General features: G+C 41.8%; 1 protein-coding gene across 2 annotated transcripts in view; it reads left to right on the forward strand.

Annotated features, from left to right (window-relative positions):
• Positions 1–15,889, forward strand: part of igf2bp1 (insulin-like growth factor 2 mRNA binding protein 1) — a 54,548-nt gene that overhangs the window by 27,642 nt on the left and 11,017 nt on the right. For both annotated transcript variants that reach the window (XM_084570914.1, XM_084570915.1), the window contains exons 3-5: positions 8,571–8,619; positions 12,495–12,546; positions 15,066–15,129. In XM_084570914.1, the coding sequence (XP_084427040.1) occupies positions 8,571–8,619; positions 12,495–12,546; positions 15,066–15,129 (165 nt within the window). The remainder of the gene's footprint in view (positions 1–8,570; positions 8,620–12,494; positions 12,547–15,065; positions 15,130–15,889) is intronic.

Raw genomic sequence — 15,889 nt, forward strand, 5'->3', positions numbered from 1 at the left:
TCCTCCTAAAAAAAAAAAAAAAACCTAAATGAATTCCAGGACTGCGGCCTCCCTCTTTCCTTTAACATGTCGACCAGGCCATGTTCACTTCTCACATACGTATCCCTGTTTCGGCAGCCCTACATCAGGTGGCGTGGCGTAGAAACGCAACTAGTCCGTATTCTAATCTATTCTTATACGTAAATGAATATTAATATAATAATTAATAGCCTAATACAAATTCTCAATATGAAATAGGAGTAAGTAAAATACTTAGCAGTTTTATGTTATTTAGTTTGCTATAGAGTATAATAAGTTGTAACTTTTTTTTTATCTATTACCTCTTAAATAAAATAAATAAATAAAAGAATCAGAATCACTATCAAAAGTCTATTTAATGATATATATGCTCACACCTATGTCATGAGAGTTTGATGCGACAAACATAAATCTAAGTAAGAAATGAGAACAATTAAAAAATATATATACTAAAAGAATATATATAAAAAGTGTAGTGAAATACTGAACTGTATATTGTGCACAAATCGTGTAAAGAAAGTACTTTAAAGGATGTGACGCACACTTTTTCCCCTCATTATCCATATACACAACAAACTAAAATGCATTTTATACATTTCATGGTGGCCTGATTGCTAAGTTTGATTGGACCAGAGACTCCCATAAGGGTGTGGTGCACCAATGAGATCCCTGCCAGCGGGTGTAGCGACCTTTCCCCTATAAATCTGGGCCAATCAGGGAATGATGGCACTGTTTTTTTTTTCTCTCCCTACATTTCTATGCAGAATAGTGTTGCACGATCAATACTTGGTGTGGATTAGTCAGTGGATAGTCAGAAGAGTACAGGTGTAGAGGCTGGGTGAGCAGTAGTGTAATAGTGTATGTAGCGGAGGAATGGCTGGCTGCTCTAATGGAAAGCAGCTCACAGGTATATCACATTCCCATCAAAGTGAAACAGATCAATAGCGTGCATTTGGAGAATAAGAGAATCTAAATGCCATTAGTTTCCGCTCATTTATTACTTTTTCTTTCTGTTTACATAAAAAAAATCTGAAACAAACGTGCTTTGTGTCTCTCATGTGAGATTTCACGACTACATCTAGTTGCTGTGACACCACCTGTCAGACATCGCTAACCCGCAGAGAGCGGCGCACAGTTTACCGTAGTTCATTGTGGATTTACACTTTAAAAACACGCTCGCCCTTTCCCTTCACAGTCCCGTTTCACGATCATGCTTTTACACATCTTTACAGCTGGCAGCTGACACACGTCCTCCTCTGACTGACGCGCTCCGCTCACGTTAGCTAGCATGGAGCCTCTCCTCCTGCTTTGTAGCTTGGGCTTCTCCTCCCTTACATTTCCTCCTTTTTCCCCCCTCTTTCTTCTTCCTTCCTCCTCCCCTCTGTGCTGTCTATTTAAAGCTCCCCCACAGATACAGTTACTTCCACTGTAGCTGCCACTCCAGCATGCAACACTGGGGGAAGGCTGTGAGAGAGGGGGACTGGAAGGAAGGAAGGAAGGAAGGGAGGGAGGGATGGATAGAAGGAAAGGGAAAGGGAGAGTTGTAGAAAGGGTTGGAAATATGGCAATAAGAGGAGGAAACAGAGTTGGACACAATTAACACTCTCTATACAAGGACACTAAGCAATACAGCATTTGTTGGAGATACCGCGTCAGCAATACGTCCATATAAATAACAGCATCTAAGAAACCTATTGCTAAACCCCACCTTTTAATGTACAGAGTGCTTCACCTGCAGCAGGTTTAAACCAGTGGTTGTGCATGCCACCGTTTATCTTTACCTCAGCTTACTCCTTGTCCTCACCAATATTCATTCATCCCTGCTTTAATTTAGCTGCGGGAATATCCAGCTCAGCATATCTGAGGTCACAGCGATGACGATGGTGGTGGTGTTTGTTGGAAGGGTCACCGGAGAGAGGTGGTAGAAAGGCATTTGTCTAATGGGATGACGCGTAGGTGGGTTTAGATGCTAGGTATTGGCCAGGTTATGCGGTTCTGTGCATGCCCGGGCGATGGTGTTTGGTTGCCTCTCCTCAGCCGCTCCTCAACGTTACCAATAAAATATTCATCTGTGATTTTATGCTGGCTACATAGCGCTTATAAAATATTAACCCCCTCCACTTCAGTGCTCCAGCGCCGGCAGCCGGCCCTTTTGCTTCTTGCAAAGGGGACATTTGAGAGCAAGCCGTGTCGTGTAAGGGGCTTTGTAACGGTGTCAGGTAATGACTACACCAGACATGATGATTTCCATAAGTGTGCTTAACGTGCTAAACAGTAGTTAGAGACGTGAACTGTGCAGTGATAATTCCCGTCGCGTGATTGTCCTTTAGAGGAATAGTTAAGCCGTCAGATGCGTTCTGGACTCTGACGTATTGGGTTTGGATTGCTTTTGTAGGACAAAACTATAAATTGTTCCAGTCAGATGCTTTATCGTTACTGGAGAAATGTTATGTTATTTGTAATTTGGTCATAAACAAGTAAGGCTTTTGCCATTCCTCAAAATTTGTCTGGTTACTTTGGCTTCGTCAGTGATTCTTCTTCAGAAAATAACTCCTTAGAAGCTTCAACAACTTCATAAAACGTCATAACTCTCTCAGTTCTCTGGACAATGACCTGCTGACATTGCACAAACTCGTCAAAAAAAAGGACCGGTCAGGGGGTGAAGTCCAGGGTTAATGTCCAGTCTAACATATTTGAGCATTTGGCTTTCTCGCAGGGAAAATTAAGCTTTGACTAAAAACTGGACAACGCTACCCTGGCTCTGTCCAGTGGTTAAAAACGTTCTGTTTGGGCTATGTTTTTTTTATACATAACCGGAAACTGTCGAACATATGAGCTGAGGCAGGGTTAGGTGTTAAACCGGCTCCCAGCTTCAGCTACATACAGTAGTTATCACACAGAAGTGAGACTGCCATTTCATGTAACTCTCGGTAATGAAGCAAATAAGCATATTTTTCCAAAATGCTCCTTCAAGGAAAACTCCTGTTATGTATTATTTCTATTTGGAAATTCCGCAAATATTTGGGAGACCGTGGAGCTGGGACTGCTGCTAAAGACAGAAACACACGCTGAATGTATTTGTGCTCCGTCACGCTGGGGAGGACTGCGGTGGCCACTCGATACCTTAACTTGGATACAGTCATTTAAACATTGTCAGAGTTGTTTGGCAGCAACAAATCAGCAGTGTTTAGGAAGTCTTTTTGCGGTGGAGGCATCTTGCAAAGTTGACGCAGCGAGCTTTCCCGACGGCTGAGATGCATTACATTACTCCGGCGGTTGCATTTATTACGGGCCACCTTCAAATGTGGTCTAAGTGATCAGATTTGTGTTGGCCGGTTCTGGTGCAAATATTGTCCTTCTGATACAAACTGCTTAGTGATTATGCCATTCCTGAACAATAAACACGTCCAAACTTCAAACTGTGTAGCGTCGGGAGCCGTCAGGAGAAGTGTCGTCAATTTGTTGTCCTGATCTGTTTAGTCTCTCCTAGAAGTGCTTTGGTTTAGCACGTAATTCGTCGGTGAGGTCACTTTAGTGCCCTGCATAACGCGGCTAACGCTCGATGCAGTGAAACTCAGGATAAAAAGGCTTTGAGGTGTATCGATGAGCACTCGTGTGTGTGTGTGTGTGTGTGTGTCGTCCTCTTTTCATGTGTTTGATTTGATGCAGCAGATTCCCAAAAGCTCGTCTAATTCTTGTAAAAATCCTTTCTTATTTAGGTTCAGCCCCGCTTCTTCTTTTTCTTTTACACCAAAGACTTTCCCCCAGTATGCATAATTACCAGATTTGGCAGGTAAAAATAGTAGTTAACACCTGCCACCTGGGTTTGCTTTGCTGGAATAGATGTCAGTCAAACCTGTCAGACAGGCTTTATTGTGTCTTAGAAGAGTCCCAGTGGGAGTAGCAAATTGCCGCTATGACACACACACACACACACACACACACATAATCACATCCACGATTTTGGATGATATTAGACTTGGTATGAGTGCAGCCATATTTCAGAGTGTGTTTTGCCCGACTAGACTTCTGGGAGCAGTTTCCATTGACTTTTCAGCTTGTAATATCTGGCTTGATCTCACATTTAGCAAGAGTTTAAATAGCACCAGAGTTTCACAGGGAATTCATCGTTTTGTCTAGCTTAATGAGTAAATGAGCCAGTAAACTCATGCCAGAGTCTCTGCCGACATAGAGGGTAACCCAGTCCATAAAGTTGTCAGATGTCCGTTCATTAGTTATCACTAAATATACAAGCATCTTAATATTCTGAACAAAATCAAATATATAACGTGTCCGTGTCTAAACTCTGGAGGTTAAGAGCTTCATTGACATGTTCACACTTCTTAAGCAAAAGAAGCCATTAAAAATACACTTTGTTATCTGGAAAAAATGCATTTGGAGTATTTTGTAGACGCGTGGGTTTCACGGGACGGTGCAGATTTGACGTGAAATCAGGTTTTACGTTCCAATTGTCCGACGTGCACACTTAACCTTTGTTAGATGACAGTATCTGTTGTTTTTTTTTTTTTTTACATGTGATATCTTACTTGTACATGCATCTCATACCTGAAATAGATTAAAATGTAAAAATAAGTCAAACATGGGAATTCAGACAGTGATTACGCATGTTAATAGCTGTTTGCACTCAGTTTTCAGCACATGACTTGATGTGTGCTTCAAATGAAGTACACTATATCTTGTCATCTGACCATGCCTAAACCAAAATAGTTTGTAGTCTACAAATCGCGACAAGTGAGACAAGTGAGAACCAAGTGTCACCCGACCATATCCGAAGGCAGAGGGTGTTAATTGTTGTTCTGAGCAGCCACACTCGAAGGCGTTCTGTGGGGCTACCGGGATTTAGTCATTTCTGTTGGAAGATACGGACGTCCTCAGATTGAGCAAGACCCCACCAGTCCGTAGTACCAGTTAGTAAATCCCAACTTATCAGACGGACCAGCGTGCTAATGTCAGACAGGACAAGGTTCACGCTGATCCCTCTGCCACAGTCTGTGATTGTGTCAGTTACAGTTGCTGGTGCAATTAGTCTTGCTGCTGTGGCACCTTGTGCAGAAGTGTAATCAGCAATTAGCCCCATATTCCTCTGCCACTGAAATGAAAGTGTATCACTCTCGGATCATTAAGTAGAAGAGTGAATCTCCGAAAAGGAGTTGAAACCTGTCGGTGCACATTGTTGAATTTAGAGGATGTAGAAGGATACTCACTGACAGGCTTTATGTATTCTGCTCTTGCTGATGAGTCATTTATGTTCATGTTTTGCTACAAAAGTGTAGTTTAACACCCTCATAAACGCACCTCGATATGGTCCAGAGGTCCCCCTCTATCTGATCTCAAGAGCACTGACCCTTGGCCTTTGATCCCTCCTCCAAGCGAAGCATTCTCCTTCTCCTCTTGGTCCTCTCCTCAACCTCTGCCTTGAGGACCACACTCTTTTCATTCCCGTGGCCTCTTTTCTTTTTTCCTCCTCTGTCTCTCCAGCCCTTTGTCTCGCTGGAGGCCGGAGCCGAGCATGGATTTAATGCCTTCACAGCTGAGGGAACCTCAACAGCTTTAGTTCTTACGTTCAACTTTTCAACATTTCCAAGCTCATCCCTGACTCATTGTTGATATGCAAAGAGGGAAACGGATTGTCCACTGACACAGTGTCCATTGGACAGTGTGTTTCCCTCTTGTGCATATCAACAATGAGTCAGGGATGAGCAACTAAGAGCTCATTTATTTATTGTTTCACAGGTAAAAATGCATTTGAAACTTCCATTTCCAGCCATTTTTGCTGTCATTTTATTTTATAGGTAAATGCGCGGAACGTATTAGTGGTGTAATTTTGCAAAGAGCACCGGTTAATGTTTTGAATCAGACCACCCGAGTGCAGCTAAAAGCATGATATTTAAAACAGAGTGACCTAGTGTATAGGCGAACGTGGAGCATGTTGTTTTGTTGTCCGTCCGCCCGCCCGCCCATCCATCTTTCCCTGCCCATTCCTGACTTGTTGCCATGGTTTCAGCCAATGGCGTAGGCTGCGGGATGGCAGGTGGCGACGGTATGGGGTCAAACAAGTTCAGTGATGGCGGTTCGATGGGGGTTGGGATGGTGTATGTGCGTGGGAGGGGTGGGGGGGTTTGTGATGGTTTGGAATGGGACTGGAGAGGATAATGGGGAGATCACGTGTTGATACGGTGGAACTTTGTTTGGTTGCATTGGGGCGTCATGGAGTCTTTTGGTGTATGGTGGTAGGTATGCATTTAAATGTGTGGAGGACAGGTTATTATTAGGTTGAGGCCGACAATCAAGCATTGATTGAGGATCAAAGGCCTTCACCATTTATTTTTTTTTTTGTTGGGATGGGGGATGTCAGGTATTCTAGATGCACAATAGACTATTCATGTGGGCCGGAGCCTCCTGGGGGTTTGGGCGGGATTTCTTATGGGAGGGTGAGATGGGGGTTGGTTGTTTGAAGCCAGTTGGGTGGCGCACATGGATTGTTGAAGATACATTTAAGATATCCAGCGTGGTTTCCAATGAGGCCTTCTTTCTTTCAGGTCCCTGCTCTGGATACAACCATCTAAGTTTAAGGATACTCGACACTTGAGCCATGGAAGGAGTTACTATTAAGTTGTAGGGGACTGATAACGAAAACGCTAAACAAACCGAAAACTGTAATTGATAAAAATCCTCCTCTTGTGATGGAACAAGAGCTTCCAACAAATTAAAGCAAGTGAAATGCAGCAGCGTCCACAGAGATTTGCTTCGTGTCGCCAATAAACTGAATCCAAAAGTGAAAAGAAAATCGGCTGCAGCCAAAACATTTACAAATCGGTTCCTGCCAAAAAAATTTAAAAAAAAAATGGCGACCCTTTCTCTTTCACCACATTGTGTGGGTGCTTCACTGATTCAGTGGTTTTCTCCCACTTAAGCCACATAATGTTTGACCACAGCACTTGGACCGTGTTGTCAGCTCAGGGGTTTTTGAGGAGGTAGACGTGTAAACATACAGAAAGAAACCCAGAAACTGAGCAGGGGGCCGTTTTGTTTGTTCGTGTCAGATTCCGAATCCATCAAGCAGACGAGAACGAGACGCTTCCGGCAGTTTGTCTGGTTTCAAAGAGTTTGCGGTGTAGGCTGTACAGTTATATATCAGCACCTCACGGGCAACACCTCTTGGTGGTAGGACGTATTTGTACGAGAAAGACAGAATCCCCATTTGACAAACGGGAAACGGAGAAAAACCTTGTTTCCACAGTAGCGTTTGGTCCTAAGGTTGTGTGTTAAAAACCTATAACTAAGCAAAAGTAATTGATGAATGCCGTTAGCACTTGAGGAATGAGGCTTCAAAGCTTGACTGGCTACTAAAGCCGGTGTCTTGCAGTTAAATGGGTGCGTTTATTAGCTAATTTGAATCCCCTTGTGTTGTTTGAAGCTTGTCAGCCTTGGACACATCTAAAAGTGTTGTCGCCCAGAGGTACCCAGGGATGTGCCTTTAAGGAAACACAACAAAACTAGGAAAATCTTGCATGGGTCAAAGCATAATGATTGGTTTTCATCTAGTGTTACCAATCCCAAAAAAGACCACGAAACCTGCACATGTCTGTGGTTTATCTTCTGGCGTAGAAAGGTTAACTATTAATCCCACACACACACAAATCTAACACAGCAACTGTGTGGGTCAACATGTTGCTGTGCTTGATCAGTAGAGCTGTAGTTAGGACGATGAACGGGTCAAATGCGGCCGGACTCGTGTCCTGTGGTATAAAGCTCTGCAGCTGAGCGTTGGCGCTCTGTTTTGGTTTTGTGTTCACATCTAGAGCGAGTTACTTGAGGCCGATCCTCTTCCTCCTTCCACCTGTTTGTCTCTCAAGACACGTTCTGGCTTCATTCAGTGGCCTCCTCTTTCTCTCACCCCCTCCCATTCCTGAGTTTCACACACATACACACAAACACACACACACACACACACACACAAAGTATTCCTCATGTGTTTTTATGTTTGCACAATGCAAACCGGAGGCATTGTGTTTCAGGGTCATCCGTCTACATGGAAGTACAAAACGTACGTCTTTCAGTCCGTCCATTACATCCCCATGAAAACAGTGTCTGAGGAACACCACAAGACTATTTCTTCAAATTTCAGCCAAAACATTCACGCACGTTCTCAGGAGCTCGGGAAACTCCAGGAGGTGTTGTGTTCCTCCGAGTCGTCCATCACAACCTCATTGATTTAGCTGCTATTGAGCTTCAGGCAATTGTGGTTGCTTCGTGACGAAGCTTTCTATCAGTCCTCTGCACCACTCTGTTAAAATGCTTTGTAAGTGGAGACGGCTTGTTTCTCGCCGGAGATTATTCAGTGGAGTCGTAGCCGTCAGTGCAGCGATAACTTCTATTTCACCAAAAGTACGCTTAATACAGTTTCATTAACCTCCTTGACCGTTAGAAGGCGGCAATTCTTGCTTCACGCTACAAGCTTCATCTCTTAAAAGTTTCTATGTTTGCAGATTTTGAATTTTGCTTACGTCTCATTCTCCTTCCTTTCACAGGACCAGGAAACTGCAGATCAGAAACATTCCTCCTCACCTGCAGTGGGAGGTGAGTTCCTATTTCCTTTTGTTTTTCTTTTACATTGTCTATAACTGTGACTTCACACTGCTAGCAACTACATCACATCACAGCACATCACAGCACAGCACAGCCGCCCACGCACTGTCACGCTGTCCTAACGCTGTGTGAAATGAGTAGCTAAGATGAGCTCCTACTTAACAGTGGCTGCAAAAAGGACCACTTCAGACCGCTTCTCCACTTGTCCGTACCAGCGAGTCGCAGGTTGTGGTAGATATGAGTGACCGACACAGTGGCCAACAACGAATATCCACTTGACTTTCTGGCCACCTGGGTTGTTACAGTGTGAGCGTGCTGATGTATGTGTCCAACCAGCTAAAATCTTCAAACCAAAACATGTCGAGCTCCATTTTAACGCCGCCATCGCCACATTTGGGGCAGGATGTGTCCTTCCGTGCAGCTATTTCTAAGCTTCTAGTGAACAAATACAAGCACCTCTAAATAAAACTCACAAAAAAAGAAGCCTCTGCAGGTTCTCTGTTTCATTATATTGTAGCCGTTTCACATGTTATTGTTCAATATTGGTCACATTCCCTAATTAGTTCTCTCTATTAAACTTTTAGATCCTAAAATACCAGAATTGTACTTTAATGAAAATGACCGAACACATCAGACGTCTAATAGGCGGTTTATGCTTCTGCACAAATTTGATGCCGTAGCTATGGCGACAGCCCAGACCCTACGCAGACCCTAACAACATAGCCTGACGTGCACCTCCCCAGAAATGTAACTACGCGCAAATGACCTGTGATTGGTCCGCTTGGTAGCAGCGTATTTCTGCTTTAGTATCACCGGCTCCTTCTCCATCTCCGCAATTTTTGAATTGATTGTTTAGGATCAATAAAGATGGAACACAGAGAATAGTGATTGACTAGGGAGGTTCGACGGTACGAGCATTTGTGTGACCCGTCTTCGGCAGAATTTCGGCGAAAGTTTCAGTCACCGTTTTGGGAAGTGAAGCAGGAAGTGGAAACAAAAATAAACCCAGCTGACAAAAAGGACACAGTGCAGACTAGTTTGGGTAGCGTTTTATTTGCAGAGCGAGCCAGACTGACGAGTGCACAAGTATAAATGGCTCTCACCAGCGTAGGCTACATGTGTAGGTTACGGCGTCTAGTCCATGCAGATTCATAAACTGCACTTAAGTCATGCATTTGGACTGCAATGTTCCAGCATAAAGCATAAAGTAGGGGTTAAAGCAGCATCAGAACTGTTAGTGGCAGCCGTGCATCCCAGCGCTGGGAAGTGTGTCAAGGACATTATCCCGATCACAAAAATTCACACCAATGCCCCTGATACCAGGAGGTATGGATGTCAAAGCTTGTAACGCCACCCAGGCTGGCCTCTTTGCAAATATTTCTAAGTCGGCGGCAAGGTGGTTTCGGGTCATTTGCCTTCGCCTCGGTGGTGAATCGTGGGCGGACAACCACAAATCTAGGCGATGACTTGTGGCTCAAACCAAAACCCACTCGTTTTCTGTGGAAAAACATCGGATCTGACGGCTGATTTCTATTCGGAGCCAAGTGATTAGAACTGAACACGAACTAATAGTCGCATATTGACCAACATATAAGCTATGTGTTGTAAGCACTAACCTATTGATTGCTGGTCGCTAATTGCTGCAGTTTGGTCTTCGCTCCAGCTCGTTTAGCTACAGTAACGTTTAACAAACCACAAGAAACCTGTTTGGAAAAACCACAGCTGAGCACAAGGAGCTGGTCGCTTACGTGTGTGTCCGTAAACCACAAAAAAACAGCTCGAAACGATATTCATAGTCCTACAGATTACACAATAACGAAACATTAATGTTAGAGAACGGGTATGATTCAGAGTTCAGGCTTGACCTTGGACACGGAGGAATCAGCCTCAGCATTCCTCTACAAATGTAGTTCTCCTGTCGTACTATTGCAGATGTTACATCAATTCTTTGGGATGAAAAACCATAAAAATGCTCTGCAAATGGGAAAAACATTTCCAATTCCATGACAGCTGCAATTGTGTGAGACTGTTGGTTAAATGAAGAAAACAAGTGTTGGAAAACTAGACGCCATTTCAAAACAAGAGGCTGAGGGACTCTAAAAATGTAATATTTCTATAGGATGTGCTTTGAACAGACAAAACTAAACGGAAGAGGATTGTTTCCATACTCCACAAACTATTCAGAGCGGCAGAATCTCTGCGCCTCTTTCTGCTCTGGCTCGTTTTGCCCCGAAGTATTCACCTGTAATCTGTTGATTCATCAAACTAGATTGAATGCAGAGGATGGGAATGCGGCAGGATCAGTGGGCTCTGTACATGTGATGTGTAGCAGCGTCTGTGTGAATCGGTACACTTGTGAGGGCGTGGCACACCGCCAGCCTCCTCTGGAAAGCCACTGCCTGTGGGAGTGGCAGCCTCCCTCTCTGCCTCCCTCCCTCCCTCCCTCTCGCTGTCTGTGTCTCTCTCTCTGTATGTGCCATTGTGCGAGGCTCTCTTTATCCATCTCTCCGCTGCTCTGGTTCGTGCTGGCTGAGTCCACACGGGGGCGACGTCTCTCCGCAAAACTGACTGAACGGCGTCGTCTCGGTGCTTTCTATGAATCTTAACAAGGGTTGATTTAAGCATCCAGGAGATAAAAGAACACACTTACCTCAAAGTACCTGCTCTTTGGGATAGATTAAAGACTAAAATAATTATAAAAATGTGTATTATCACTGTGAATTGTAGTATACGCCGATCAGGCATAACATTATGACCACTGGACAGGACAAGTAAATAACATTGACCATCTTGTGACATGTACCACTCATCTAGACCAGACCAGACACCAACACCCCATAGCAATGACACTCCATGATGGCAGCAGGATGCAGCCAAACAAAAGCGGTTTAGGAACAACTAAAAAAAAAAAAACATGAAAAACAGCACAAGGTGTTGACCTGGCCTCCAAATTCACTAGATCCCAAACTGATCAAGTATCTGTGGCATTATCCACCTCAACCCATAGGACCCAATGTCCCCCCACTATCAACATCCTGTTGCCAGACACCACAGGACACCCTCAGAAGGCCCATGTCCATTCTCTGATAAGTCACAACTGTTTTGGAGGCACAAGGGGAGACCTAGACAATATTAGGAAGCTGGTCATAATGTTATGCCTGATTGGTGTATACTGTATGTTGGATTTTTGTACATTTTCAATTGCGGCTTTGCAGCTTTGATCTGCATCTGCTTTTTACCAGTCAGAAATCATGTTGTAATTGTCCAGCTGGTGACAATCATGTCTTGGACTTTACCTTTATTTTTATCTATTTCCCAAAGAGTAAAATGTGAAATCAGTTACTTAAAATCACCCCGGAGGTCTCTGAAGTTGATCAAGATTAGAACCCAGATATTATGTGTTGGAGTCGCAGTTTAAAATCATCAATCTTAAGGAGTTTTTCTCCAGTAGAGAACAAAATGTGAAAATGACAAGAATTTCCTTTTTTTTTTTTTTGCAGTATAAACACAAGAAGTACAGACACAGACTTTATACTGCAAAAAATAGGAAATTTTTGTCATTTTCACATTTTATTCTCTACTGGAGACGTTTGGGATTTTACACAAACATAAAACATTTCTATAGTAAGTTTATGTATAAATAATAATAATAAAAAAAGCTCTTTAACAGACTATTACCTAGTGAGGCAGATGTAGGTTAAATCGTTGTGTCTGATTGGCTGTTCCTCTTCAGAGCATTCCTTTAAACTCCAGAGTTAAGCAGTTTTTATACAAACATTTGTTTAATATAAAATATGCACTCTGCCCTTTGGATCTCAGGATGTTAAATTTCCTTCTTGTTTCTTCTTCTCTTTCCTCTGTGTCAGGTGCTGGATGGTCTGCTGGCTCAGTGTGGAACCGTAGAAAACTGTGAACAAGGTGAGACTTTTCACCGCTGCACCCTCTCTTCATTTCAAGCTCACTTTATTAGATTTATTCCCTCTGGTTTGCTGTGTCTCTCTCTCTTTTCTACATTAAAAGGAGCTTGCATTTGAAGGTAGCAAACTGGCTGGATTGTGCCGCCGTGTGGCAGCACGGCAGTAAATGCTGCTTCGCTGTCACAGATAAAAGTTGGAGTTGAGAATTACCGCGCAAACAAGTAGCCATGACATTAGCAGGACGTCCTCCCTCGGTATCACCCAACAGTGATTTTAGATCTATTGGAACTGCGCGGAAGGTCAAATAATAGGGATGAGGGTGATGCATGATACATGTGGGATTTATAATGAATAAAAAGGATGGAGAGAGTCAGCACCTAAAGTATTAATTATAGAAAAAATCAGTGGGAATAGTGCTCAAAAGGTTACTGGTAAAAGAATAAACTGGATTGTTATGCTGGCAGATCGTATCTAAGAGCCAGAAATCAGACACTCTGTGCTAGAGACACTCACAGAAAGGTTAAGAGGGCGGAGGAGGCGACATCAATCCATCACTATTTCTAAAACTCAAGGTGATCCTAAGCTCCACGTTATTTAATTTATTATCAAATAAGACGAAGAAAATTGTCAAACCATGAAAAGGTTGGCACTCTTGAAAAGTTTGCTCATTTTGCTGACTGTATCGACTAATTGATAAATTAACTAATTGTTTCTAGTTCTTAAAAGACAGAGAGGAAGAAAAAGTGATTTTGTAATAATATTCCAGTCCCTTCATATCAGCTGACCAGTCACTAAATAGATTCACTCTGCTGCAATCCAAGAAAAATCCTTTACAAAGAATACACCTGTGGTTCCTCCCTCCTCGTCTCCTCCGCCGGTAGTCAGTCTCTGGATCACTGCCTGGAGGACAGAGGAGCGAGGTAGGAAGGAAGGAATCAGGATAGATGCGTCACTCCGTGGCCCAGAACCAGAACGCACCGGTGATATCGCATATCGCTGGGAGCGCTCCAGGACGGATAGACGGATATATATTAATCACTGATTCAATTTTAGCTTGCACCAGACTGCAAACTATTGATCCGCGAAACATTTGAGAATACAGCGGAAAGGGAAAGGCATGCAGACACTTCTGCATTAACCGGCTGTAAAATGTGATCTGATGTCCGTCTAAGTTGCAAATACACGCAAATAGTACAGGCGTAGTACACACGAGTCAAAATTAGCTCAAACCTCTGACACCAGTCGACCCCAGATGTTTTCTGGTTCCCTCCCTGCAGCCGGCTTCGGTTTGAACAGTTTTTACCTGTGAATGTTTGAGGGATAATATAGTATTATTAAATATTATTTGTTCAGGATTTTAAAAAAAACAAACGGATTATATCAAATGAGTTTCCTGACGCAGTATAATTTGCATTAATCTGTAACGTTAATCACTTCATATGGAGCCATAAAAACATAATGTAGGCATCTGAAGCAAGTTTATGAGATGATCATTTCACTGAGATACAAACGGTCAATTAAAGCCATAAAACGTTGTCAAAACTCAACTGCAAATACTTTGTTTGATGAAAAAATATTTTTCATTTTATAAAAGGAGCTGTTTTGCAATGGTGTCTCTTTTTTAAGAGGACAAATACAGAGTGCACTCTGCAAAATTAAGTTCAAAATACATATAATAACCCTTACATGACCTGATGTTCCTTGCTTCTGTATTTTGCAGGTTGTAACATCTTATAATTTTGTTAAGTTAGATGCATGCTACTGTTAACCTTTGTGCAGATCTGAAACCTACGTAAATGTACCGGTACACTATTTTAAATATATTCATTACAAGCAAAAGTCAAAGTACAAAAATAAGACTGATTATATTAACGTATTAATTAGCAGTGCAATAGCAGTATAAATTCACGAGGTATAAAGAACTAATTTGCATTTATTTTTTAGCATTACATTTTTAATAATGTTACTACTTTGTGCCTCTGACAGTTACTCATCGAAAAGTTAAAAATACCTTCCCATAATTTCCCTCTTTGTGATTTTTATATATAAAATGCTCAATCTGAAAAGTTACCTGTGAATATGTGCCAGGTAAATATCACGCAGTAAAAAGTAAAACATTTCGGCCTAAAGTGTAATGGAATATTAGTATTATAAATTAGAAATACTTATTTTTCCAATATTAATCATTTTCTTATTTCAATATAGTTTTTTTTATCATTATTTTAATAAAGTGTTTTTTGAGTTAACAAACTGTCTAACACAACTGTGATTTTGTTCATTTTTTAAAATAGTTTTATGTCCCCCTCCAGTTTTTTTATTTGAGTTAAACTGAATAATAAGATGAAGAAAACCCCAAAGACTCCTCGTAGGCTGCTACACCTTCATTAGGGCAAATACCTGTTTGTCTATCAACCTTTTTTTTTTTTTTTTTTTTAAATCCTTGCTGGTGTCTGAGTGAAACACGGCTCACATTTCGCTCCGATTTTATTTGATTAAGAGTCTTCCTCTTCTTTCTTTCAGTCAACACAGACAGCGAGACTGCAGTGGTTAACGTTACGTACGCATCCCGAGAGCATGCCAGACAGTAAGTTACCGTGTCTCTTTACATCTCTCTATCTAGTCTTCTGTTTTTTGATTGGTGCTGAAGAAATGGGAGAATATATTTAAAAACATATACTGAAAAGGCATTATTAAAGTATAGACGGCTAAAATGGTACTTTATCACATTTTCTAAATGCTGTAAAACTGCAGTGAGATTTACAGCAAGTTGTTGCATGAGTCCCATCTAGTGGCCATTTAGAGGAACTGCACCGTCTACCTGGAGCGTTGCTTAAGAGTATTGACAGTGGAAAAGCTACTCTCTAAGTAAAGTGGAATTATAATCTTATAGAAAATAATCTTTTACATCTTTTTAAAGGTATTAGCAACAAAAAGGTCCATATCATAGAATCTATCACTAGATTAAACACAACAAGGACAGACTTTAATATTGGAAATACTGTGTTGCTTAAAGATTATCATTTTGAAGTAAAGTGGAAACTTTAAGTAAAAAGTTTCCACTTTAACAGCCTTTAGCAGCTTTTTATTTTATTTTATTTTTTTTGTTTTTAGTTTTTTATTAGAACAGAGTGTGTGAAGTGCAGTTTAATGTGGCATATTCAAGTATCTCAAAACAGCACACAGGTGCAGAACCTGTACATTTCATTGTAAAAAAACAACAGAACGTCGATTCATAATGAAGATATTTTTTAAAAATATAAAGAAAATAGATCTAGATCTAATCCCTTAGAACTGAAGATGCTACTTGAATGAGTGGCTAAATGTCTTCTTTGGTGTTTTTTTTT

This window comes from Chelon labrosus (assembly GCF_963514085.1).
Source record: "Chelon labrosus genome assembly, chromosome: 21".
NCBI classification, from domain to species: domain Eukaryota; kingdom Metazoa; phylum Chordata; class Actinopteri; order Mugiliformes; family Mugilidae; genus Chelon; species Chelon labrosus.